General features: G+C 39.2%; 1 protein-coding gene across 2 annotated transcripts; it reads right to left on the bottom strand.

Moving 5' to 3' along the window:
• Positions 1–738: 738 nt before the first annotated feature.
• LOC125225086 (outer dense fiber protein 3-like protein 2) lies at positions 739–15,241 on the bottom strand. 2 transcript variants are annotated; one of them, XM_048128618.1, is made up of 6 exons: positions 15,107–15,241; positions 14,632–14,763; positions 6,510–6,723; positions 2,858–3,047; positions 1,953–2,078; positions 753–881 (listed from the first exon to the last, which is right to left on the bottom strand). In XM_048128618.1, exons 1-5 carry the CDS (start codon positions 15,231–15,233, stop codon positions 1,953–1,955), a joined length of 789 nt encoding a protein of 262 aa, XP_047984575.1. In that variant the 5' UTR covers positions 15,234–15,241; the 3' UTR covers positions 753–881. The 2 variants fall into 2 exon arrangements, with proteins under 2 accessions (XP_047984576.1, XP_047984575.1); XM_048128619.1 differs by lacking the exon at positions 6,510–6,723 and having other exon boundaries at positions 739–881.
• Between the last annotated feature and the right edge of the window lie 4,851 nt (positions 15,242–20,092).

Below are 20,092 nucleotides of genomic sequence, written 5' to 3'. Positions count from 1 at the left end.
AGTAGTTTTTGAGAATAATACGGAAAACTACGGAACCCTACACTGAGCGTGGCCCGACACGCTCTAGGCCGGTTTTTTTTAGTAACTAACGACAGGATGGCGTTTTTTTGTTTCTTTAATACATACGTTTTTAAACTACGTATTTGAATTTTACTCCAATTTCTTCCAAATATAGGTACTAATCTATAAAGCCGTATATTCGATTTTTTTGATAGTATGCGTTCTTTTAGACTACAGTCGAAATCAGTTCCAGTACAGTCGAAAATCTGGAAAACTCACTAGGATACTAATTAAAAAGGCCGAATAACTACGATACTGTTTTTAACTTAGAATCTCGAGTGCGAGATAGGCATTTTTGCTAAGCAATAAGACAGTATGTGATTATATACGGCGTTATTACCTAGTTTAAGAGAAAACCCTAGGTTAGAACACCGTATAAAGCATGTTTACTGCTTTTTTGACTAGTAATATCTACCATTTTTGAAGCTCAATACTATGCAAAAAGGCTTCTCGCGAATTAATAAAAAACCAGTCGCTGGACAAACACACAAATAATGTCTAAAATAAGTAAACACTTATACCTACCATATACAAAAAGAAATAATGAAAAATGTTATTCCGTTCTGTAGAAATTCAAAAAAGAAGGTTTTTTGCGATTATCTCAAAACTAGCTGTTGTCGAATTGGATAGCTGCCTTTTACCTTAGGACGGCAGCACGGGTGCAGGATCATCTGAAGGAAACCTTAAACCAGACCTCATGCACATAGTCAGCTACTCACGCCGCCACCAACGCGAAAGGTCTCAGCTCCATAAGTTCCCGTGAATGCCCGTATGTTTCCGATTGTAGACGGGAAGGGATATTGATGGTGTGTTTACTGATCCTGTGAGAATACAAGTGGTTTTTTACTTAATTTATTACATTGGAAGAAGTTAAATTATGAGGCCATTAAATAAAATGATGTAACTAAAAAGTCTAATAACTTTTGATAGACCCGTCACCATTAAATCGAAATTGAAACCAGTAACCAATGGCTTCACAGTATTGCGCCATATTATCAGTCTGCCTAATCACCTGACATAATTGAAAAACAGCACCAGTCATGAAAGATTTTTAAAATTATTAATTACCGATGTATGTACGTAGGTAATAGATAATGTAACATTTGCGTGGACAATGTAACATTTACTTCTTTTATGTTGAATTATACTGCAATTTTATTGGTTTCAACACAGTAAGTCGATTAAAACAATGTTTGTCTTTCTCCGTTCACTGGCCAAAGTTCATTGATCCGACTCGACGTCGAAATAATTGAAAGAAAATTAAATTACACTTACGTCAATACACGGCCCGAGAAACCTTCACAGTGACTTGTTTTACGCAGTTCGAGTGATATTGCGTAGGTAGTTAATAATAAAACGTTGAATTATTATTATAAAATTACCTATCTCTATCTTAAGTTGAATATGGACCGCTCCTAAACATTCTGTATACATATAACATGTGGAATATGGACCGCTCCCGTGTCTCCCATACTGTGCCTCCCGTGTGGTGAGAGACTAAGATTTTCACCACCTCCTTACCATACTTGGGTGTCGTTGAAGTCGACTGGTGGGATATAGCTTCGATCGCCCCATGTCACGGCGATGTCGGCGATGGGCTAGCAAGTAGCAACCAGTTATTGCAGAATCACAAATTCGTTAACCCTTAACTGTAGTACTAAGAATGACACTGAAACTTGAGCAGTTTCATGTGCTCTGCTTAGAAACCCCTTTTGGGACTACAAGTCTGAGTTTATGTAGTCGTATGTGTTACAGCCCGTGGGATTTCAAAAGTTTTCAGGTGAAATCGAACGTACATAGTCGTAAAATGGAATCAAAAAGTCGTGTTATTCCCATTCTATCTCTTTAAAATCTGTCTTTTGAAAGCTCACGCACTGTATGTATGTAATTACCTACGTTCCTGGATTGACAACGAGGTCCAGTTTGGAGGATTTGAGTTGTGCCGGCAGCTCTCCCAAGTACGGCGTGTGGCGAATGCCGAATGAAGGTGCCGGAGACGATCTCTTCGGCAGCAAGAACTATATGCACAAAAGTATACAATTATAATCAAGTTAAAACATTATACTTTTTAACCCTTTAAACTTGATAGATAAGACAAAATCCTCTAAATTCGCTGACGGCCGATAAAGTATAAGCCAAATATTTGCGTGATTTCGAACCTGTTGGCGACACGAGCACGCTCTATGAAATCATATATCTTTTTTTTTCTTATAAGCAACACCAACATAGAAATAAACAAGATGGAATCAACAGGCCAACCATTGAACTACGAACCTAGATTACATTATTATGATAATAACGACAAAGTCATAACAGGCCACTTTAGCAAAAGGCGAAAACATCAACACACGACCGATCGATCAAGCTGGGAGTGTGGCTCGTCTTGGGACAAATATTTATTACTCGTGATGGATTTGCTCAAGAGCTTATTAAGTGTGGCAATGAATATGCCATTATTAGTCTTATAATGTTTTATCTAGGTATTGTACTAATAGTCGACAGTTAAAAATTTCTTCTATTTTTACACATTGTACACTTTGTAACTGAACGAGATCGTTCACACACAATGTGCGCAAATCCTAGTAAATACCTACTATAAAAGCCGATCGAATCAATATTCTGTTTTTATTTTCGTTCAGACTTTCTTTTAAAACGAAAACGTCGTAAAGCGGCCACCCCTTTCTTTATGAAACCCTAAAAATATTTACATAAGGGTGACCCTAAACATTGCGTCTATTCGCGGTTTTATCGTATTCGAAGCTTCATCTTATAAACATAGGTAAGCAATAGAGATTACCTTTTTCTCGCAGTAGTTGTTGGGTGCAGGGGTGTCCTTAGTCGGTGCAGGTCGGAACGGATAGCCGAAAGAGTAGGCCGGTAGCTTCTTTTGAGGGTATTTGAAGTTTGGATCGTGTGCCCCGGGTCCGGGAAGGTCAGCAGAAGTGAGATTTCTTGCTGCATAGCCAAGGGAATAGGCGGGGGGTTTCCTGTAATTATATCCAATTAGGTAGTTACAATTTATTGGGGAAGATGTTTTTTTTTCTGCGTGCATATGATTAATACTTACGTATAGTTTATTTGTGCCTACAAAATCACGTGTGATACACAACAAGATACATGCCGACTTAAAAAGTTCGAATGCTAAAGTAAGAATTTCTAGACTCAACTGAGTGGGTTGTAAGTGTTGTAACATTGTAACAGCTGATTGTGGTTCGTATAGAGGTATCTCTTCTAGTCACTGCTGACAAAGCACATAATAAATACCCGACTGAGCACCCTAGCAGAACAAATCCTACTAGAGAGCCAATGTGGTTTCAGGCCTAACAGAGGTACGGTGGATGCCATATTTGTTAAGAAACAAATACAAGAAAAGTGTGCAGAGCCAAACCGTCCTCTGTTCATGTGTTTTGTAGATTTTGAAAAGGCGTTTGACCGAGTTCCACGTCTGGCCTTCTGGTTAATTTTAAGAGAAAATTGGCTGTCCATCAAAGCTAGTAAACCTAATAAAGCTATTTCACGTTAACATGTCAGGTAAGGTTCAGCATAAGCGAATTTTCGGACTCTTTCTTAGTTACTATTGGTGTAAAGCAGGGCTGCGGTATGGCTCCTACTTTATTTGCTTTATACTTCTCGGCGGTGATGAGAGACGTACTTAACCGAAGCATCGAACCAATTCACCTGAATGTAAGATCGGACATGGGGGTGTTTAATATTTCACGTTTCAGAACAAAACAAAAAATTCGTCAGGTCTCCGTTCTTGCGATCCTCTATGCCGATGATGTCTGCCTATTGGCTAACAGCTTAAACGCACTGCAAGGCTCCATAGAATCTCTAAGTAACTCATGTGACAGATTTGGCTTGGTGATAAGCGTCACCAAGACTCAGGTACTCAGACAAGCAGTTAGAGGTACCAGCGCTAATAATGCTCAAATCGTCTTAGGTAATTCAGCATTGAAAGATGTCACTACTTTCAAATACCTGGGCAGCCAAATACGTAGTGATAATCGCCTTGCCTCAGAAATTCAGTCACGCATAGCCAAAGCTGCAGCCACATTTGGTAAACTAAACCAACGTGTTTGGACGTCGCACGATCTTAAACTCCAAACCAAGCTTTCTGTGTACAAGGCCATGGTTCTCCCAATACTTACCTACGATTCAGAGTCTTGGTGCCTGTACAAAGGACATATCAGAAAGCTTGACACTTTCCACATGCGTTGCTTACGCAGCATACTCAGGATTAAGTGGCAAGATCGTGTGACTAACACAGAGGTTTTGCGTCGAGCCAATATGTCCGGTATGGAGGCAGCTCTAATGAAGAGCCAATTAAGATGGTGTGGCCACTTTTGTCGCATGGATGACTGTAGACTCCCTAAATCCGTTTTCTATTTTTTGGGACAGTTTCTGCGATTTAAAGACGTACTGCAGCGCCACCTTAAAGCCTGCGATATCTTACCTGAGCGTTGGTAGGAGCTGGCGGTCAGGCGACCAGAATGGCGCAAGAAGGTAAGAGAAGGTGTAGCTAATACTTTTGAAGAAGCTCGAATAGAACACCTAGACCAAAAGCGCCTACAACGGAAGTCTCGACCCAAGCCGCCCTACGCATACACTTACAATGAACAGGGTGAGCTTTACTGCGTACAGTGCGACCGGATATTTAAAACCAAGTTCGGATTTGCGAGCCATATACGTGCTCATCAGAGGAAACTGTAAAGGTTGCCGTTGTCGGATACGACATGGAGGACTATATATATATGTAACAGGAGCAAGAAATTAAACTATAGATTCTAAACAGCAGACACTTTCTTTAGGGCCTCTTAAAAAGGACCTTGTGTATTGAGATAAACTTTAAAATAATATTATAATACGCAAGATGTTTTGCGAACTTGTTATATTTAAGGAGCGACAAGCTACGTCAATTACAATGTCGATGGCGTACGTTCAAGAGAAGTATATAAATTTCATTTTGTTTAAAATATATTGAGAAAAGTATTATGATCTATTATTTGGTGTTGAACATTACTGTCTGTTTATTTATTTATCTTTTTTTAGGGTTCCGTAGTCAACTAGGAACCCTTATAGTTTCGCCATGTCTGTCTGCCCGTTCGTCCGTCCGTCCGTCCGCGGATAATCTTAGTAACCGTTAGCACTAGAAAAATGAAATTTGGTACAAATACACGCCGACAAAGTGCAAAAATAAAAAATGGGAAAAAATGTTTTATTAGGGTACCCCCTTACATGTAAAGTGGGGACTGATATTTTTTTTCATTCCAACCCCAACTGTTGGATAGGTATTTAAAAATGAATAAGGGTTTACTAAAATCGTTTTTTGATAATATTAATATTTTCGGAAATAATCGCTCCTAAATGAAAAACAGTGTGTGTCCCCCCTCTAACTTATGAACCATATGTTTAAAAAATATGAAAAAAATCACAAAAGTAGAACTTTATAAAGACTTTCTAGGAAAATTGTTTTGTACTTGATAGGTTCAATAGTTTTTGAGAAAAATACAAAAAACTACGGAACCCTACACTGAGCGTGGCCCGACACGCTCTTGGCCGGTTTTTAGGGTTCCGTAGTCAACTAGGAACCCTTATAGTTTCGCCATGTCTGTCTGTCCGTCCGTCCGTCCGTCCGTCCGTCCGTCCGTCCGTCCGTCCGTCCGTCCGTCCGTCCGTCCGCGGATAATCTCAGAAACCGTTAGCACTAGAAAGCTGAAATTTGGTACCAATATGTATATCAATCACGCCAACAAAGTGCAAAAATAAAAAATGGAAAAAAATGTTTTATTAGGGTACCCACCCCTACATGTAAAGTGGGGGCTGATATTTTTTTTCATTCCAACCCCAACGTGTGATATATTGTTGGATAGGTATTAAAAAATGAATAAGGGTTTGCTAAGATCGTTTTTTGATAATATTAATATTTTCGGAAATAATCGCTCCTAAAGGAAAAAAAAGTGCGTCCCCCCCCCTCTAACTTTTGAACCATATGTTTAAAAAATATGAAAAAAATCACAAAAGTAGAACTTTATAAATACTTTCTAGGAAAATTGTTTTGAACTCGATAGGTTCAGTGGTTTTTGAGAAAAATACGAAAAACTACGGAACCCTACACTGAGCGTGGCCCGACACGCTCTTGGCCGGTTTTTTAATTTACTGTCCGCATTAGTGCATTTAGACGGGTTCACCTTTAAGGCCTTATATCCCTCTGCGTATGGCCTGATTGATACGTCTGACATGTCTGTTTTTACATTAAGTACGATTAGCCATATAATTGACATGTCCCCCCGCAATATCGGAGTTTTTTGTATATAGAAAGTGACAGACATGGCGACTTCGTCTTTATGCTTTTAAGTCCGCACCGTACTATATAGTCCTCCTCACCGATTTCGGTGACGGGGACCTCAGCAATTATGGGCTACGTTAAAACTAGGCAACAAGTAACTTACTTCAACGGTATATAAGGACAGTACATATTAGGCGGGCACGTCCACATATCCCACGGCTCGTATGGCGGCCGCGCCGGCGGCTGGCATGTGTACGCGGGCGGCCGTTTGTAGCGTACGTTGCCCGGTGTGTACGCGCCAGGGCCCGGCTTGTTCGTGCGGTCGGTTATAGGCTCAAGTTTGGGACCTACCACTCCGCCAGGGATCCTTTCTGTACCTGTTTAAACAATTGTGTTTTGCAATAAGGTCAGTGTGGAGAAGACCATCTACTCAGAAAGATCGTCTACTGAATATACCTAACGTTTGTATTTATATATCTATCACTTCTTACACCTCCGAAGGTATACCAGTTTTTCATCTTAAATCCATTGGTCTTCAATAGATATCCCTAGGACGAACACTAGTTAACAAAAAACTTGGTTCATGTTTCGAACTCGACCATCGAGTTCAACATGGTTACGCAAATAATTAAAATAAAATAGAAGTAGTTAAAATAGAATATTTGTGCATTATGTATGTAACGTGTTAATTTAATAATCGTTCTTCCTGTCTAATACAATTAATGCTCTTAAAACGCGTTCAATTTATTGTTTTACGCTCTGAAATATACATACATACATACATACATACAATCACGCCTGTATCCCATAAAGGGGTAGGCAGAGCACATGAAACTACTAAAGCTTCAGGGCCACTCTTGGCAAATAATGGATTAAAAGAAAACGAAACTGTGGCATTGCAGTGACATGTTGCCAGCCTCTCGCCTACACCACAATTTAACTCATATCCCATAGTCGCCTTCTACGACACCCACGGGAAGAAAGGGGGTGGTGAAATTCTTAACCACACAGGCTCTGAAATATGTAACTTCGAAATTGTGCCTAGTCGGTAACTTTATGGGAAATAAGTCGAGTTTAAACGGGTGTTGTAGGTTAATCTAAATATATTTATAAAAGAAGAAGCTGACTGACTGACTGACTGACTGACTGACTGACTGACTGACTGACTGACTGACTGACTGACATATCAACGCACAGCCGAAACCGCTGGTCCTAGAGATTTCAAATTTGGCACGTAGGTTTCTTATATAGTGTAGAGGAGCACTAAGAAAGGATTTCCCAAAATTCACCTCCTAAGGGGGTCAAATGGGGGTTCAAAGTTTGTATGGGGAAACAAGATTAGTTTGACTATTTTATTCGAAACTTCACAGGAAGATTCCTTACGACATATGACTGAATACGTGTTTCAGGTTTTTTGAAAATTTAACCCCTAAAAGGGTGAAAAGGGGGTGATAAAGTAAAAAAATCAATATGGGTATCGTTTTTATAGTTTATCGGGTCGCTGATCACGATAAATACAACGTTTTTAAAATCTAACGAGGCGGAAGTGAAATACCTTCTCCCCTGTTGTAGTGCAATGGGGTTTAAATATCAAAAAATATATAAAAGAAGAAACTGACTGCCTGACTAACTGACATAATATATCAACACACAGCCGAAACATAGGTTCCTTATATGGCGTAGAGAAGCACTAAGAAAGGATTTTTCAAAATTCTCCTCTTAAAAGGGTGAAATGGGGGTTCAAAGTTTGTATGGGGAAACAAGATTAGTTTGACTATTTTATTCGAAACTTCATAGGAGGATTCCTAAAGACATATGACTAAATACATTTTTCAGGTTTTTTGAAAATTTTACCCCTAAAGGGGTGAAAAGGGGGTAAAGTCAAAAACACAATATGGGTATCGTTTTTATGGTTTATCGGGTCGCTGAACACGATAAATAGGTACAACGATTTTAAAATCTAATGAGGTGGAAAAGAAATTTTCTCCCCTGTTGTTGTGCAATGGGGTTAAAATATCCAAAATAGCCATTAGTTGCATATATGTATATTATGTATATATCTTTATAATTATTAAGTTGACTTAGTTTAATTTAGATTAGTTTTTAATTTAATTGTATTTTATTTGTCTTAAGTTAACTACTAATATGTACTTTTTATGTTAATTTTGTTAATAAGTTATAGAATAAAATAAAATATGGTACTTACTTAAATAAAATATAACATAATCCAAAATAGCCATAAGTATAGGTTTAGTTTTTATCTTTACTTCTGGTTCAAGAGATTTCAAATTGACACGGAAGTTCCTTAGAGGACCACTAAGAAAGGATTTTTCAAAGTTCACCTCCTAGCATGATAATTTGACAGGGACAGGGACAGGGACAGGTACAGGGACAGGAACGGGATAGGGTTAGGGTTAGGGTTAGGGTTAGGGTTAGGGTTAGGGTTAGGGATAGGGATAGGGATAGGGATAGGGATAGGGATAGGGATAGGGATAGGGATAGGGATAGGGATATTGATAGGGATATTGATAGGGATAGGGATAGGGATAGGGATAGGGATAGGGATAGGGATAGGGATAGGGATAGGGATAGGGATAGGGATAGGGATAGGGATAGGGATAGGGATAGGGATAGGGATAGGGATAGGGATAGGGATAGGGATAGGGATAGGGATAGGGATAGGGATAGGGATAGGGATAGGGATAGGGATAGGGATAGGGATTGGGATTGGGATTGGGATTGGGATTGGGATTGGGATTGGGATTGGGATTGGGATTGGGATTGGGATTGGGATTGGGATTGGGATTGGGATTGGGATTGGGATTGGGATTGGGATTGGGATTGGGATTGGGATTGGGATTGGGATTGGGATTGGGATTGGGATTGGGATTGGGATTGGGATTGGGATTGGGATAGGGATAGGGATAGGGATAGGGATAGGGATAGGGATAGGGATAGGGATAGGGATAGGGATAGGGATAGGGATAGGGATAGGGATAGGGATAGGGATTGGGATTGGGATTGGGATTGGGATTGGGATTGGGATTGGGATTGGGATTGGGATTGGGATTGGGTTTGGGGATTGGGATTGGGATTGGGATTGGGATTGGGATTGGGATTGGGATTGGGATTGGGATTGGGGATTGGGATTGGGATTGGGATTGGGATTGGGATTGGGATTGGGATTGGGATTGGGATAGGGATAGGGATAGGGATAGGGATAGGGATAGGGATAGGGATAGGGATAGGGATAGGGATAGGGATAGGGATAGGGATAGGGATAGGGATAGGGATAGGGATAGGGATAGGGATAGGGATAGGGATAGGGATAGGGATAGGGATAGGGATAGGGATAGGGATAGGGATAGGGATAGGGATAGGGATTGGGATTGGGATTGGGATTGGGATTGGGATTGGGATTGGGATTGGGATTGGGATTGGGATTGGGATTGGGATTGGGATTGGGATTGGGATTGGGATTGGGATTGGGATTGGGATAGGGATAGGGATAGGGATAGGGATAGGGATAGGGATAGGGATAGGGATTGGGATAGGGATAGGGATAGGGATAGGGATTGGGATTGGGATTGGGATTGGGATAGGGATAGGGATAGGGATAGGGATAGGGATAGGGATAGGGATAGGGATTGGGATTGGGATTGGGATTGGGATTGGGATTGGGATTGGGATTGGGGATTGGGATTGGGATTGGGATTGGGATTGGGATTGGGATTGGGATTGGGATTGGGATTGGGGATTGGGATTGGGATTGGGATTGGGGATTGGGATTGGGATTGGGATTGGGATTGGGATTGGGATTGGGATAGGGATAGGGATAGGGATAGGGATAGGGATAGGGATAGGGATAGGGATAGGGATAGGGATAGGGATAGGGATAGGGATAGGGATAGGGATAGGGATAGGGATAGGGATAGGGATAGGGATAGGGATAGGGATAGGAATAGGAATAGGGGACGGGGACGGGGATAGGGATAGGGGAGGGACAGGGACGGCCGGGGACGGGGACAAGGATAGAGATAGGGACGAGGATAAGAATAGGGATTGGGGTCGGACTAATCGGTGGGTAATCGATATCTAGGCAGTGTAAAATGCAGGTGGCTCAGTGCGAAGGGATTAGTAAGTAGGCATCGGCACTCGCACATCCACACATCGGCATTGAACATCCAAATTATAAAGAAATCAATTATTTTTGGAGTCGGGGCCAGCCTGCGTATGGTTGGGTGGGGCAAACAGGAAATAGCAAGGCGACGAACAGGTCTGGTACCGACTACAAAAATAATTGATTTTTTTATAATTTGGATGTTTAGATTATTGCAATCCGATAAGAAATCTGAATTCGAAGGTTTATTATTTTTGGCTTTTTAGTTTCTCCGTGTTTTGTAACACGCTTTTTTTGAAGGCGGTTTTATTTTTTATATGTTTACGTTTGCAATAAGTACCTATAAGCAAAATGGAAAAAATTGTAAGCGAAGCGATTGTATTGTAGGAAGTACTTTTTACCCTACCGACCATAGCGTCGAGATACTGGTTATGTGGGTTGTATGAAGTTTCCCCAGTATAGGACCATGCGGATTACTCCAGACTACTTTAATAGTCTAGTTTTATCCACTCAAACTTTATTTCGAATAAAGTATGCCGGTCTTGCCCGCACTGACCTTATATAGTTTATAGGTTTGTAGGCACGTTCAAGAAGGCCATGTCTATAGCGAATAACGAGCTTACTAAGCTCTTTCACAGTTTTGTATTAATGGCGGGTGTGTATACACCGGACAACGTGCTCGGTGTGTATTTTTGGAAGTCAGTCTATAGCGAACCATGTAAATACCTACTCAGGAGCTTACTGATGATTTAAAGGTACTTATATTAAAAAAAAAAACTTTATGTATGGTATATAATGTACGTACTTTTAACGTACATCCTTCAAAGTATTTATAAAAAAATTGAGTTGAAAACAAGTATTTTGTAAGATTTTATCTTAACATTTTCCTTATTCTTTTCGTGAAATAATAGTTTGTCAGACAACAAAGCGAAAAAATTTAGATTTCCACGAAAACGCGTATCTTACTGAACAACTTTGTTCAAATTTCGTAAACGGATAATTAAGTAAAGCGATGACAGTTGTTTAAGGGCGTAACGGTTTCCCTCTTTTTACTTTTATTATAAGGAAACTCTTTTCAACCATGAATACGATCCGAGAGTTGGGTTGGGAGCCGAGAAACCTGTAGAAATACGTAACTTTTCCGTAATTTTATAATGAAGATGTCTAGGCGAACATTTTGTTGTATTTATCTGGGTTCTGATATAATATTATGTGTGTTCTTCTTACGTGCGTGTAGTTTTGCAATGACAAAAGTCGACGTATGTAGACTGATCAGATGTAATTTGTAATTTTATAGCTTGATTTGGCGGGGGCACTGCTGTGCCCCCAGATTACTTTAAATAATAAACGAGACGACCGGCCTGGTCTAGCGCGTAGTGACTCTGCCTGCTAAGCCGCGGTTCCGGGTTCGAATCCCGGTAAGGGTATTTATTTCTGTTCTGAGTACAGATATTAGTTCCTGAGTCATGGATGTTTTCTATGTATATAAGGTATGTATTTATCTTTATAAGTATATCGTCACCTAGCACCCATAGTACAAGATTTGGTTTGTTTGGGGCTAGGTTCATGTGTGTAAGGTGTCTCCCAATATTTATATTTAAGGATATAGAGGTATTTAAGTCAATAATTATTTCAGAATGTATCTCCATTAATTGTAGCTGTGATACCTGATATACTATTGGAAATATTATTGTTTTATTTGATGAAAGTAATCAGTTTTGGAAGTCTTACAAAATGTATGAAGGCATGTTTACAAAAACAATATAACTAATATTTTTTTGCGAATTTGAGTTATTGGTATCATAGCATTCGTCTAAGCAGGATCTACAAGTAGAGCAAAAGATATTGTCCAAGTATGATTGTCCAAAATGAAACACCAAAAATATACCCATTTTACAAAAACTACATATTATCTACATTGCGGATGTGAGGATTAAAATAACTCCACTAGTTGACTAAGATAAACTTGTAGGTTAACCTCTCTCATATAGAATAAAATAGAATAGAATAAACATTTATTCGGAAGGCATAGACTGATAGGGTATGCTGGCATGGATGACTTAGCCTTGTTAGGGGAAAACCGTGAAGAGGTGAAAATGTCGGCAAGGATCTTGGAACAGGAAGCGGCTAAAGTGGGTCTCAGAATCAACCATGAGAAATTGGAATTCCTCCACATGAAGCGATACAAGGACAGTCGCGCCCAAAGGCAGAACCTACTTGTGGGTGGAAACACGTACGTTAAGTACCTTGGGTGCACTGTCACTGATACACATACAAGGGAGGACGAAATCAACATCCGAACGCAAAATGCCCTACGTTGCAGTGCTGCGCTTCATAAAATGTTAGTGTCCAGGCTTCTTAGTAAACGCACTAAATTACGGATCTACAAGACCGTGATCCGCCCCATCTTAATATATGGGTGTGAGGCCTGGACGCTTACACTTAAGGAGGAGAACAGCCTTTTAGTCACAGAACGTAGGATATTAAGGAAGATTCTGGGACCTGTTAAAAGAGACGATGGCAGTTGGAGGATCCGCAAGAATGCCGAAATTGAAGAACTAATAGCCGAGCCAAATATAATAGGAGAAACCAAAGCGCATCCTCTCCGTTGACTAGGTCACCTTGAAAGGATGAGTGAAGATCGGGCAGTCAAAAGAGCCTCCTTGGGAAGACCGAATGGGCGCCGTCCTGCCTGGTCACCCAAAATATCGTTGGGCGGATAGAGTGGAGGTTGACCTCCGTGAGCTCGGCGTCGGCGAAAACTGGCGCGATACCGCTCAAGACCGAGCAAAGTGGCGTGCTCTTGTGTTGGAGACCAAAACTCATTTTGGGGTATCGCGCCAGCCAAGTAAGTAAGTAGTAGTAAGTAAACATTTATTCGTGAACACAGACAAGATAAAATACACATAATAACAACAAGACAAAAAGGAATGAAGTGCCACGAAATGACTTCATCTCAGCGTGTTGCTGGTGACTTCCCGCTGAATAAACAAAACAAAACATAATTTCTATAGAAATTTGTTTTATTTTCTTACAAAAACAACATAACTAACAAAATTTTACAAAAACAGCATAAGTGACGAACTTATTTTTCATTTTTTTCCAAAAATATTGGTCTTTGAAATGTGTAATCTTATATTTTGGAACTATTGGCCTCTTAATAAAATCACCTATACAATATTTATCTCTAAGAAAATATATAAGACGACATTTAGTTTTTTTCGTTTCCTGTAAATTCATGTCTAGTGTAGTTATGTTGTTTTTGTAAACATACCTACCGACCCGTCTGGCGCAGTCGGTAGTGACCCTGCCTGCTGCGCCGCGGTCCTGGGTTCGAATCCCGGTAAGGGCATTTATTTATGTGACGAGCACAGATATTTGTTCCTGAGTCATGGATGTTTTCTATGTATATAACACCTACAACTAATTAAGCTTAATAGCTAATGCATATACCTATATTAACTAATTATTCTTGGATCAATTATTGGCTGGTAGCTAAGAAAATCACCTGTATCCGCCACTCGCCCCACTCAGTGCCTACGCAAACTCGTCCGATCTATTCTAATTAACGTCTACTTAACCTAACGCGATACGCTTACGAAAAACCTTAGCCGCTTAAGTCCTTCTGGACGCGCACGATGCAGTGAGATAAGGAATGCAATGCACGGTCGGTTGTGTATCTACTTGAGTGGGTGCTATTTCATTTTTACCCGCTAATTTTGTAGTGTTAATTATTGATTTGTAACTTTAATTTATCCTATGTATCACAATAAATTAAATGTTAAATGTATCCACGAATCGAGTATCATCACAAACCTGATAGGGTTTCATGGCACTCTGGTGTATGAACAAATGTAAGATTTTTAATATAGAAGAAATAAAAAAAATATATATATTATATATATCGTTGTTTGAGTACCCACAACACAAGCCTTCTTGAGCTTACCGTGGGCCTCAGCCAATCTGTGTAAGAATGTCCTATAATATTTATTTATTTATTTATTTATAATGCCTTCATATGATTATACTTACGTATTTTTAACTAGGAAACGACGTAAGGACGATAGCCCTGTGAGCTTAAGACCCGGGTTCAATTTCCGGCTCAGCCACCGGTGGGCTTGGGTTGCTTTTTATTTATTTTATAATATGTATTCTGGTTTATTACCTTTTTTAGTAAAGCCTCTTATGTTGAAAACTCTTGCGTTAGGACCCACGGCGGGCTTTGCTACCGAGGCCGGTATTGCCAGACCGAAGGAATATGCCGGTGCACGCTTAATATGGTCGTAACCTTTTCCACCTGAAGCAATTAATATAGATAATAATCATTATATATTGTGAACATTGCAGAAGTTTATTCGTTCAAAATTCTTTGGGCCAACATTTTAAGTTCATGTAAGAACAATTTTGACATGCATTTTTATGGTATTCAGTTTAGTCGCTTATCGCAAACAAACAGAGGGAGTCGCGGTGGAGGACCTTCTTTTATACCCTCATTACAAGGTTTACAAAAGAAGGTTTATTTAATCGTATGACGTAATATTTCAAACAATATGTAGCTAAACAATTATTATTCAGGGTCCCAAGTCACGAGATTGCGTCAGGTGTTCATTTAAAAGTATAGTAATTGATAATGATCTTACCATACAGCTCGGGAACCTCATATTGTTGAGGCCCGGGCGCCGTTGTATCCGCAGTGCCTCGCCGCTGCGTGGGCTTGGCCGGCAATTGCTTCACCAACTTTGCTCTGCACTCCCAGCCCCACGGCATTACTGATATTTGATAACGGGCGATGAGAATACAATGAAAAATAATATGAATAAAATTATTTTAGAAATAATATTTAGCGACTGACAAACAAAATTGACATAAAATTGACACTGATTTTGTTGTTCAATCTTATAGCAAAGAGGATGAATCACTTTATGTACTTTTAAGGTTTTAAGGTTCCCATATTGTATTACTGAATAAAGTTAGCAACCAAAGAATCTATCAGTTTTGTTGATTGTCAAAGTTTGTAAAAAAGTGTACACGAATATTTTCAGTGATGTATTTTTATATTGCGCTGTGATATTTTGTGTGTGTGCATGTGTATCAGTGCTTGATGAAATTTAACTCCTATCCAAGGCCGAAATAACGCACCCGTAAGTGTTTCGTACCAAAAACTTACAAAGGCAACCCTTATGGTGTGATTCTGTCCAATTTCTGTGCATCAGTCCGTCCGTCCATGGTACGTCCTCGAGATGTTTTTTTAAATCTGGAGGCACGGCAGTGCCCCGTCAAGTCGAGCAAAAAAGCGGCACGGCCGTACCATCCATGGCCAAGTCAGTCCGTTTTCTTTAAAACATACAATACAATATTTTTAATATTGATATGGTCGCTATAAGATGTTGTTAGGTTAGCTATAAACTACGTAATAACTTATAGCAGAAGGTCCTTTATGTAGGGACTGAAAAACTAATCGATTTGGATTAAATACATGGATTTTACAACTTTTTACGCCAGAAGAACTGAGTTGCCCAGATTTGGTTTTTTGACAAGTTTCGTTTTTGATGGTACTACTCGCCTTATGTATCACTGCGACTATTTCTGATCTATTGTGATCGATGGTACCTATACTTTTATCTACTTATCTACTACCAGAATAGTTAAAAACAAGGCTAATCCAAATGGTCAACAAAATGAATGTCCTATTTTTTTCTGTTGACACGCTAAATTGAAATCTTCCTGTTAAAACGATTTCAAATTAAATGTTACACAAGATTAGAATTCTCTTTGTATTTAATGAAACGAGTAGTCTCAAATGAATGGTTACCTCGTTGCGCACCTGCAGTCCGGGTAATTTCTCTAAATAGCGTATCTAGACGCGATTTTTCTTTTATGTTTATTGAGCAGCTGGCGCTATCGTTTCACAGAAAAGAGAAGCACCTAACATCACGGTGCATTTCACGAGTCCCTTGTAAATTCCTTTTGCTTTGTATAATAGCTACTTTAATCAAATCCGTAAAGCTCGAGAATATACTGTCAATAGTGCCAATTTGGTAGGTAAGTCATGAAGTACTTCAGACACATAATCGCTATCTTAGCGTTTTCAGAAGTAATAGAAAATTTCGTGAGGGATATATATTCTCGTGGAATGCTTTTATTTAAATCTCGGTATTTTCGCGAAAAAAGATTCAAAAACTTTTTTTTCTAAAATAGGCAAATTTAATATTTTTTCTACTCAAAATTACGAGCCCTTTTCATCCTCCTAGATGGAAAAAAGCGTCCCAAATTTATTTTATCCACTTCGTTACCATTTTTCAAACACTTTGTAAAGCGGATACAAAGTGGAAAATAATTATGCAAAAAAATAGAAAATTTTGGGACCATTCTTTGTCTCTTGTTTTTTGTCCTAGGTCGAAAGGGCTCGTGATTCTGAGTAAAATTTACCTACTTTAGAAAAAATATTTTTGGTTATTGTTCTCGCGAAAATGCCCTATCTGGAACAGTGTATCTCGAGCCCTTAACATACAACAACTTGCTACGCCGATGATATTTTCGCGTCGAACTTAAAGTAAGAAGTATATCGTTAGTATTGTGTTCTTTATTGATACAAAAACGACGTTTTATTTTTATATCATAACAATATACGTATATAATATATTAAAGCGTAGTCCCACCGTGAGGCCGGCAACGCACTTCCACTCTTGTATTTCGGGTGCCCATGACCGGTGGTGACCATCAGGCGTCCTGCGTGCTCGTTTGCCTCCATTCTCAAAAATAAAAATTATAGTATTTTATGCAACTGGCGTTTAAGTGAGGTCATAAAAGACGAGTGGCGTGAGTAACAATTTGAGGCGAAGCCGAAAATTGTTAATAAAGACGCCACGAGTATTTTTTGACTCACAGTTAAACACCGTTGCATACAATACTTTTTCTACGACAATGCACTTATTTTTTAATAGTTTTCTAGAATAACTTTCGTGAAATTCGCACTGTTTCCTGTATTTTGACTTGTCGGCCTCCCCTCTGTTCCTGTACTCACCCTGCCGCCCGCACTCCCCCGCGCCGTCGCCAGCCCCCGGCGCCCCGCGGCCCGCTATATCCCTTAAAGGCTTCCTAACAATGCTTTAAGAGCTATATCGTATGCGTGGGTGCGCGAGGCGCCGGGCCCCGGCTGGCATCTTTTATGTAGGGTTTTAAAGATCTATGCACGAAACTGTAAATGACGAATAACACAACGGGAGTAGAAAAAAATATATTTCATTATGGCATTGCAGATAAATAAGCGTGTAAATGTATAGGTAAGATGTGTAGAAATAGAAACAAACAGCTAATTAACGTTTATCCACAAACGTTTCGTGAAAGAGTGTCGGTCAATGATAGCCAAGGCTTAGCGCCGGCGCCGAAAGAGATCAAGAGATATCAACAGTGGATCCCGACATCACGAAATTAATTACGTGTACAGCATTTCACCACCTTCGTATTCTACTCATGTACAATAGAACGATGCTGCGTCAATGTGAAACATAGCTTATTATTATGGTTCGCGTTCCATACCAAAAATTATTACGTTGTATTAAGTTACACACTGTTATCAAACACGTGTGCTCATCTTTCGATTTAAAAAAAATGTTATAAGTGCGGAAAAGAGAAATTCCGAAACGGGTGGCGATAAATTAAATCACGACCGAAGGGAGTGTTTCAAATCGACACGAGTTACGAATTCGTTCAGAAATTCCGAGAACAGAGACTGTAGAGAACAGAGTTGAATTTGTAGGTTAGGTATAGGTTTAGCTTAGGAAAGTCTACCGTCTCCAATTCTCCCTTAACTGCTCTAAGGTTAACTGGAAGAAATCCCTTAATGGGATAAGTTCGCCTTTGTACAAATGATGTGTGCGATATTTTTTTCCCTGTTAAGTATATGTGTTTTTATTTGTGTACAATAAAGTGTATTACTACTACTACTGCTACATTATACATACATAAATGACCTTTTGAAGTTTTGACCTATGTACGAACTGAAAAATGTCGCACGATACACGTGCGAAGAGGGAATTCGTAACTCATTTTGAATTTGCTCTTTTCTGAACTTGTATCGCAATATATTTTATCATTGGAACATCAAAATAATTTTACTTACTCTCAAATGGGCTGATTACAATGATTACTACTGATTACTCAATTTCAAATAACGATACAGGTGTGGAAATTCCTCTTCGCATATGTATCGGACCATTTTTTTCAGTACATAGTGGCCTTTTGAAGTTTAGACGTATGCAAATCATAAACCACTTCTGGCACTAGTGCGATAAAATAGCACCATTGCTGTGTACCTACCTACTTACTTACCTACTGAAAAAGATATATTAGAAACCCAAATTCCGTATGAAAACCTTTTGTTCTGCTTTTATCAAGGGACGAACACATTGATGTACGCGCTGAAGATTTCATGGTGCAATCTATTAAACCGGGGCCCCTAGACAAGTGACCAATCAGTAAGGCTCTGTGGCGGATAATGATAGATTTACATTGGCTTATTATCTTTGACCTCTCGATTTTTGTAACCTCTTGCAATCTACTTACATTCAAAATTCTAATTTCCCACCATAGAGAAAGTTTGCCAGAAACTTCAACACGATAGATCGAAATCTTTATGCTGAAATTATAGACAGACTGAAGCTATTGGAATTTATTTTGTTGATTATCTAAATATATAAAAGAAGAAGCTGACTGACTGACTGACTGACTGACTGACTGACTGACTGACATATCAACGCACAGCCGAAACCGCTGATCCTAGAGATCTCAAATTTGGTACGTAGGTTCCTTATATAGTGTAGAGGAGCACTAAGAAAGGATTTTCCAAAATTCACCTCCTAAGGGGGTCAAATGGGGGTTCAAAGTTTGTATGGGGAAACAAGATTAGTTTGACTATTTTATTCGAAACTTCACAGGAAGTTTCCTTAAGACATATGACTGAATACGTGTTTCAGGCTTTTTGAAAATTTAACCCCTAAAAGGGTGAAAAGGGGGTGATAAAGTCAAAAAATCAATATGGGTATCGTTTTTATGGTTTATCGGGTCGCTGATCACGATAAATACAACGTTTTTAAAATCTAACGAGGCGGAAGTGAAATACCTTCTCCCCTGTTGTGGTGCAATGGGGTTTAAATATCAAAAAAACATATAAAAGAAGATATTGCCGAACCGCTGGTCCTAGAGATGTCAAATTTGGCACGTAGGTTCTTTATATAGTGTAGATGAGCACTAAGAAAGGATTTTTCAAAATTTGCTTCCTAAGGGGGTCAAATGGGGGTTCAAAGTTTGTATGGGGAAACAATGTTAGTTTCACTGTTTTATTCGAAACTTCACAGGAGGGATCCTAAAAATATATGACTAAAGACGTGTTTCAGGATTTTTGAAAATTTAACCCCTAAAAGAGTAAAATGGGGGTGAGTCAAAAAAAAAACAATATGGGTATTGTTTTTATGATTAATCGGGTCGCTGATCACGATAAATACAACGCTTTTAAAATCTAACGAGGCGGAAGTGAAATATCTTCTCCCCTGTTATAGTGGAATGGGGTTTAAATATCAAAAAAAATATAAGTAAAAGAAGAAACTGACTGACTGACTAACTGACAT

The sequence above is a fragment of the Leguminivora glycinivorella genome, chromosome 4 (genome assembly GCF_023078275.1).
Source record: "Leguminivora glycinivorella isolate SPB_JAAS2020 chromosome 4, LegGlyc_1.1, whole genome shotgun sequence".
NCBI lineage: Eukaryota > Metazoa > Arthropoda > Insecta > Lepidoptera > Tortricidae > Leguminivora > Leguminivora glycinivorella.
Note: the sequence above shows the minus strand (reverse complement) of the source record. Positions and strands in the feature narration are given on the sequence as shown.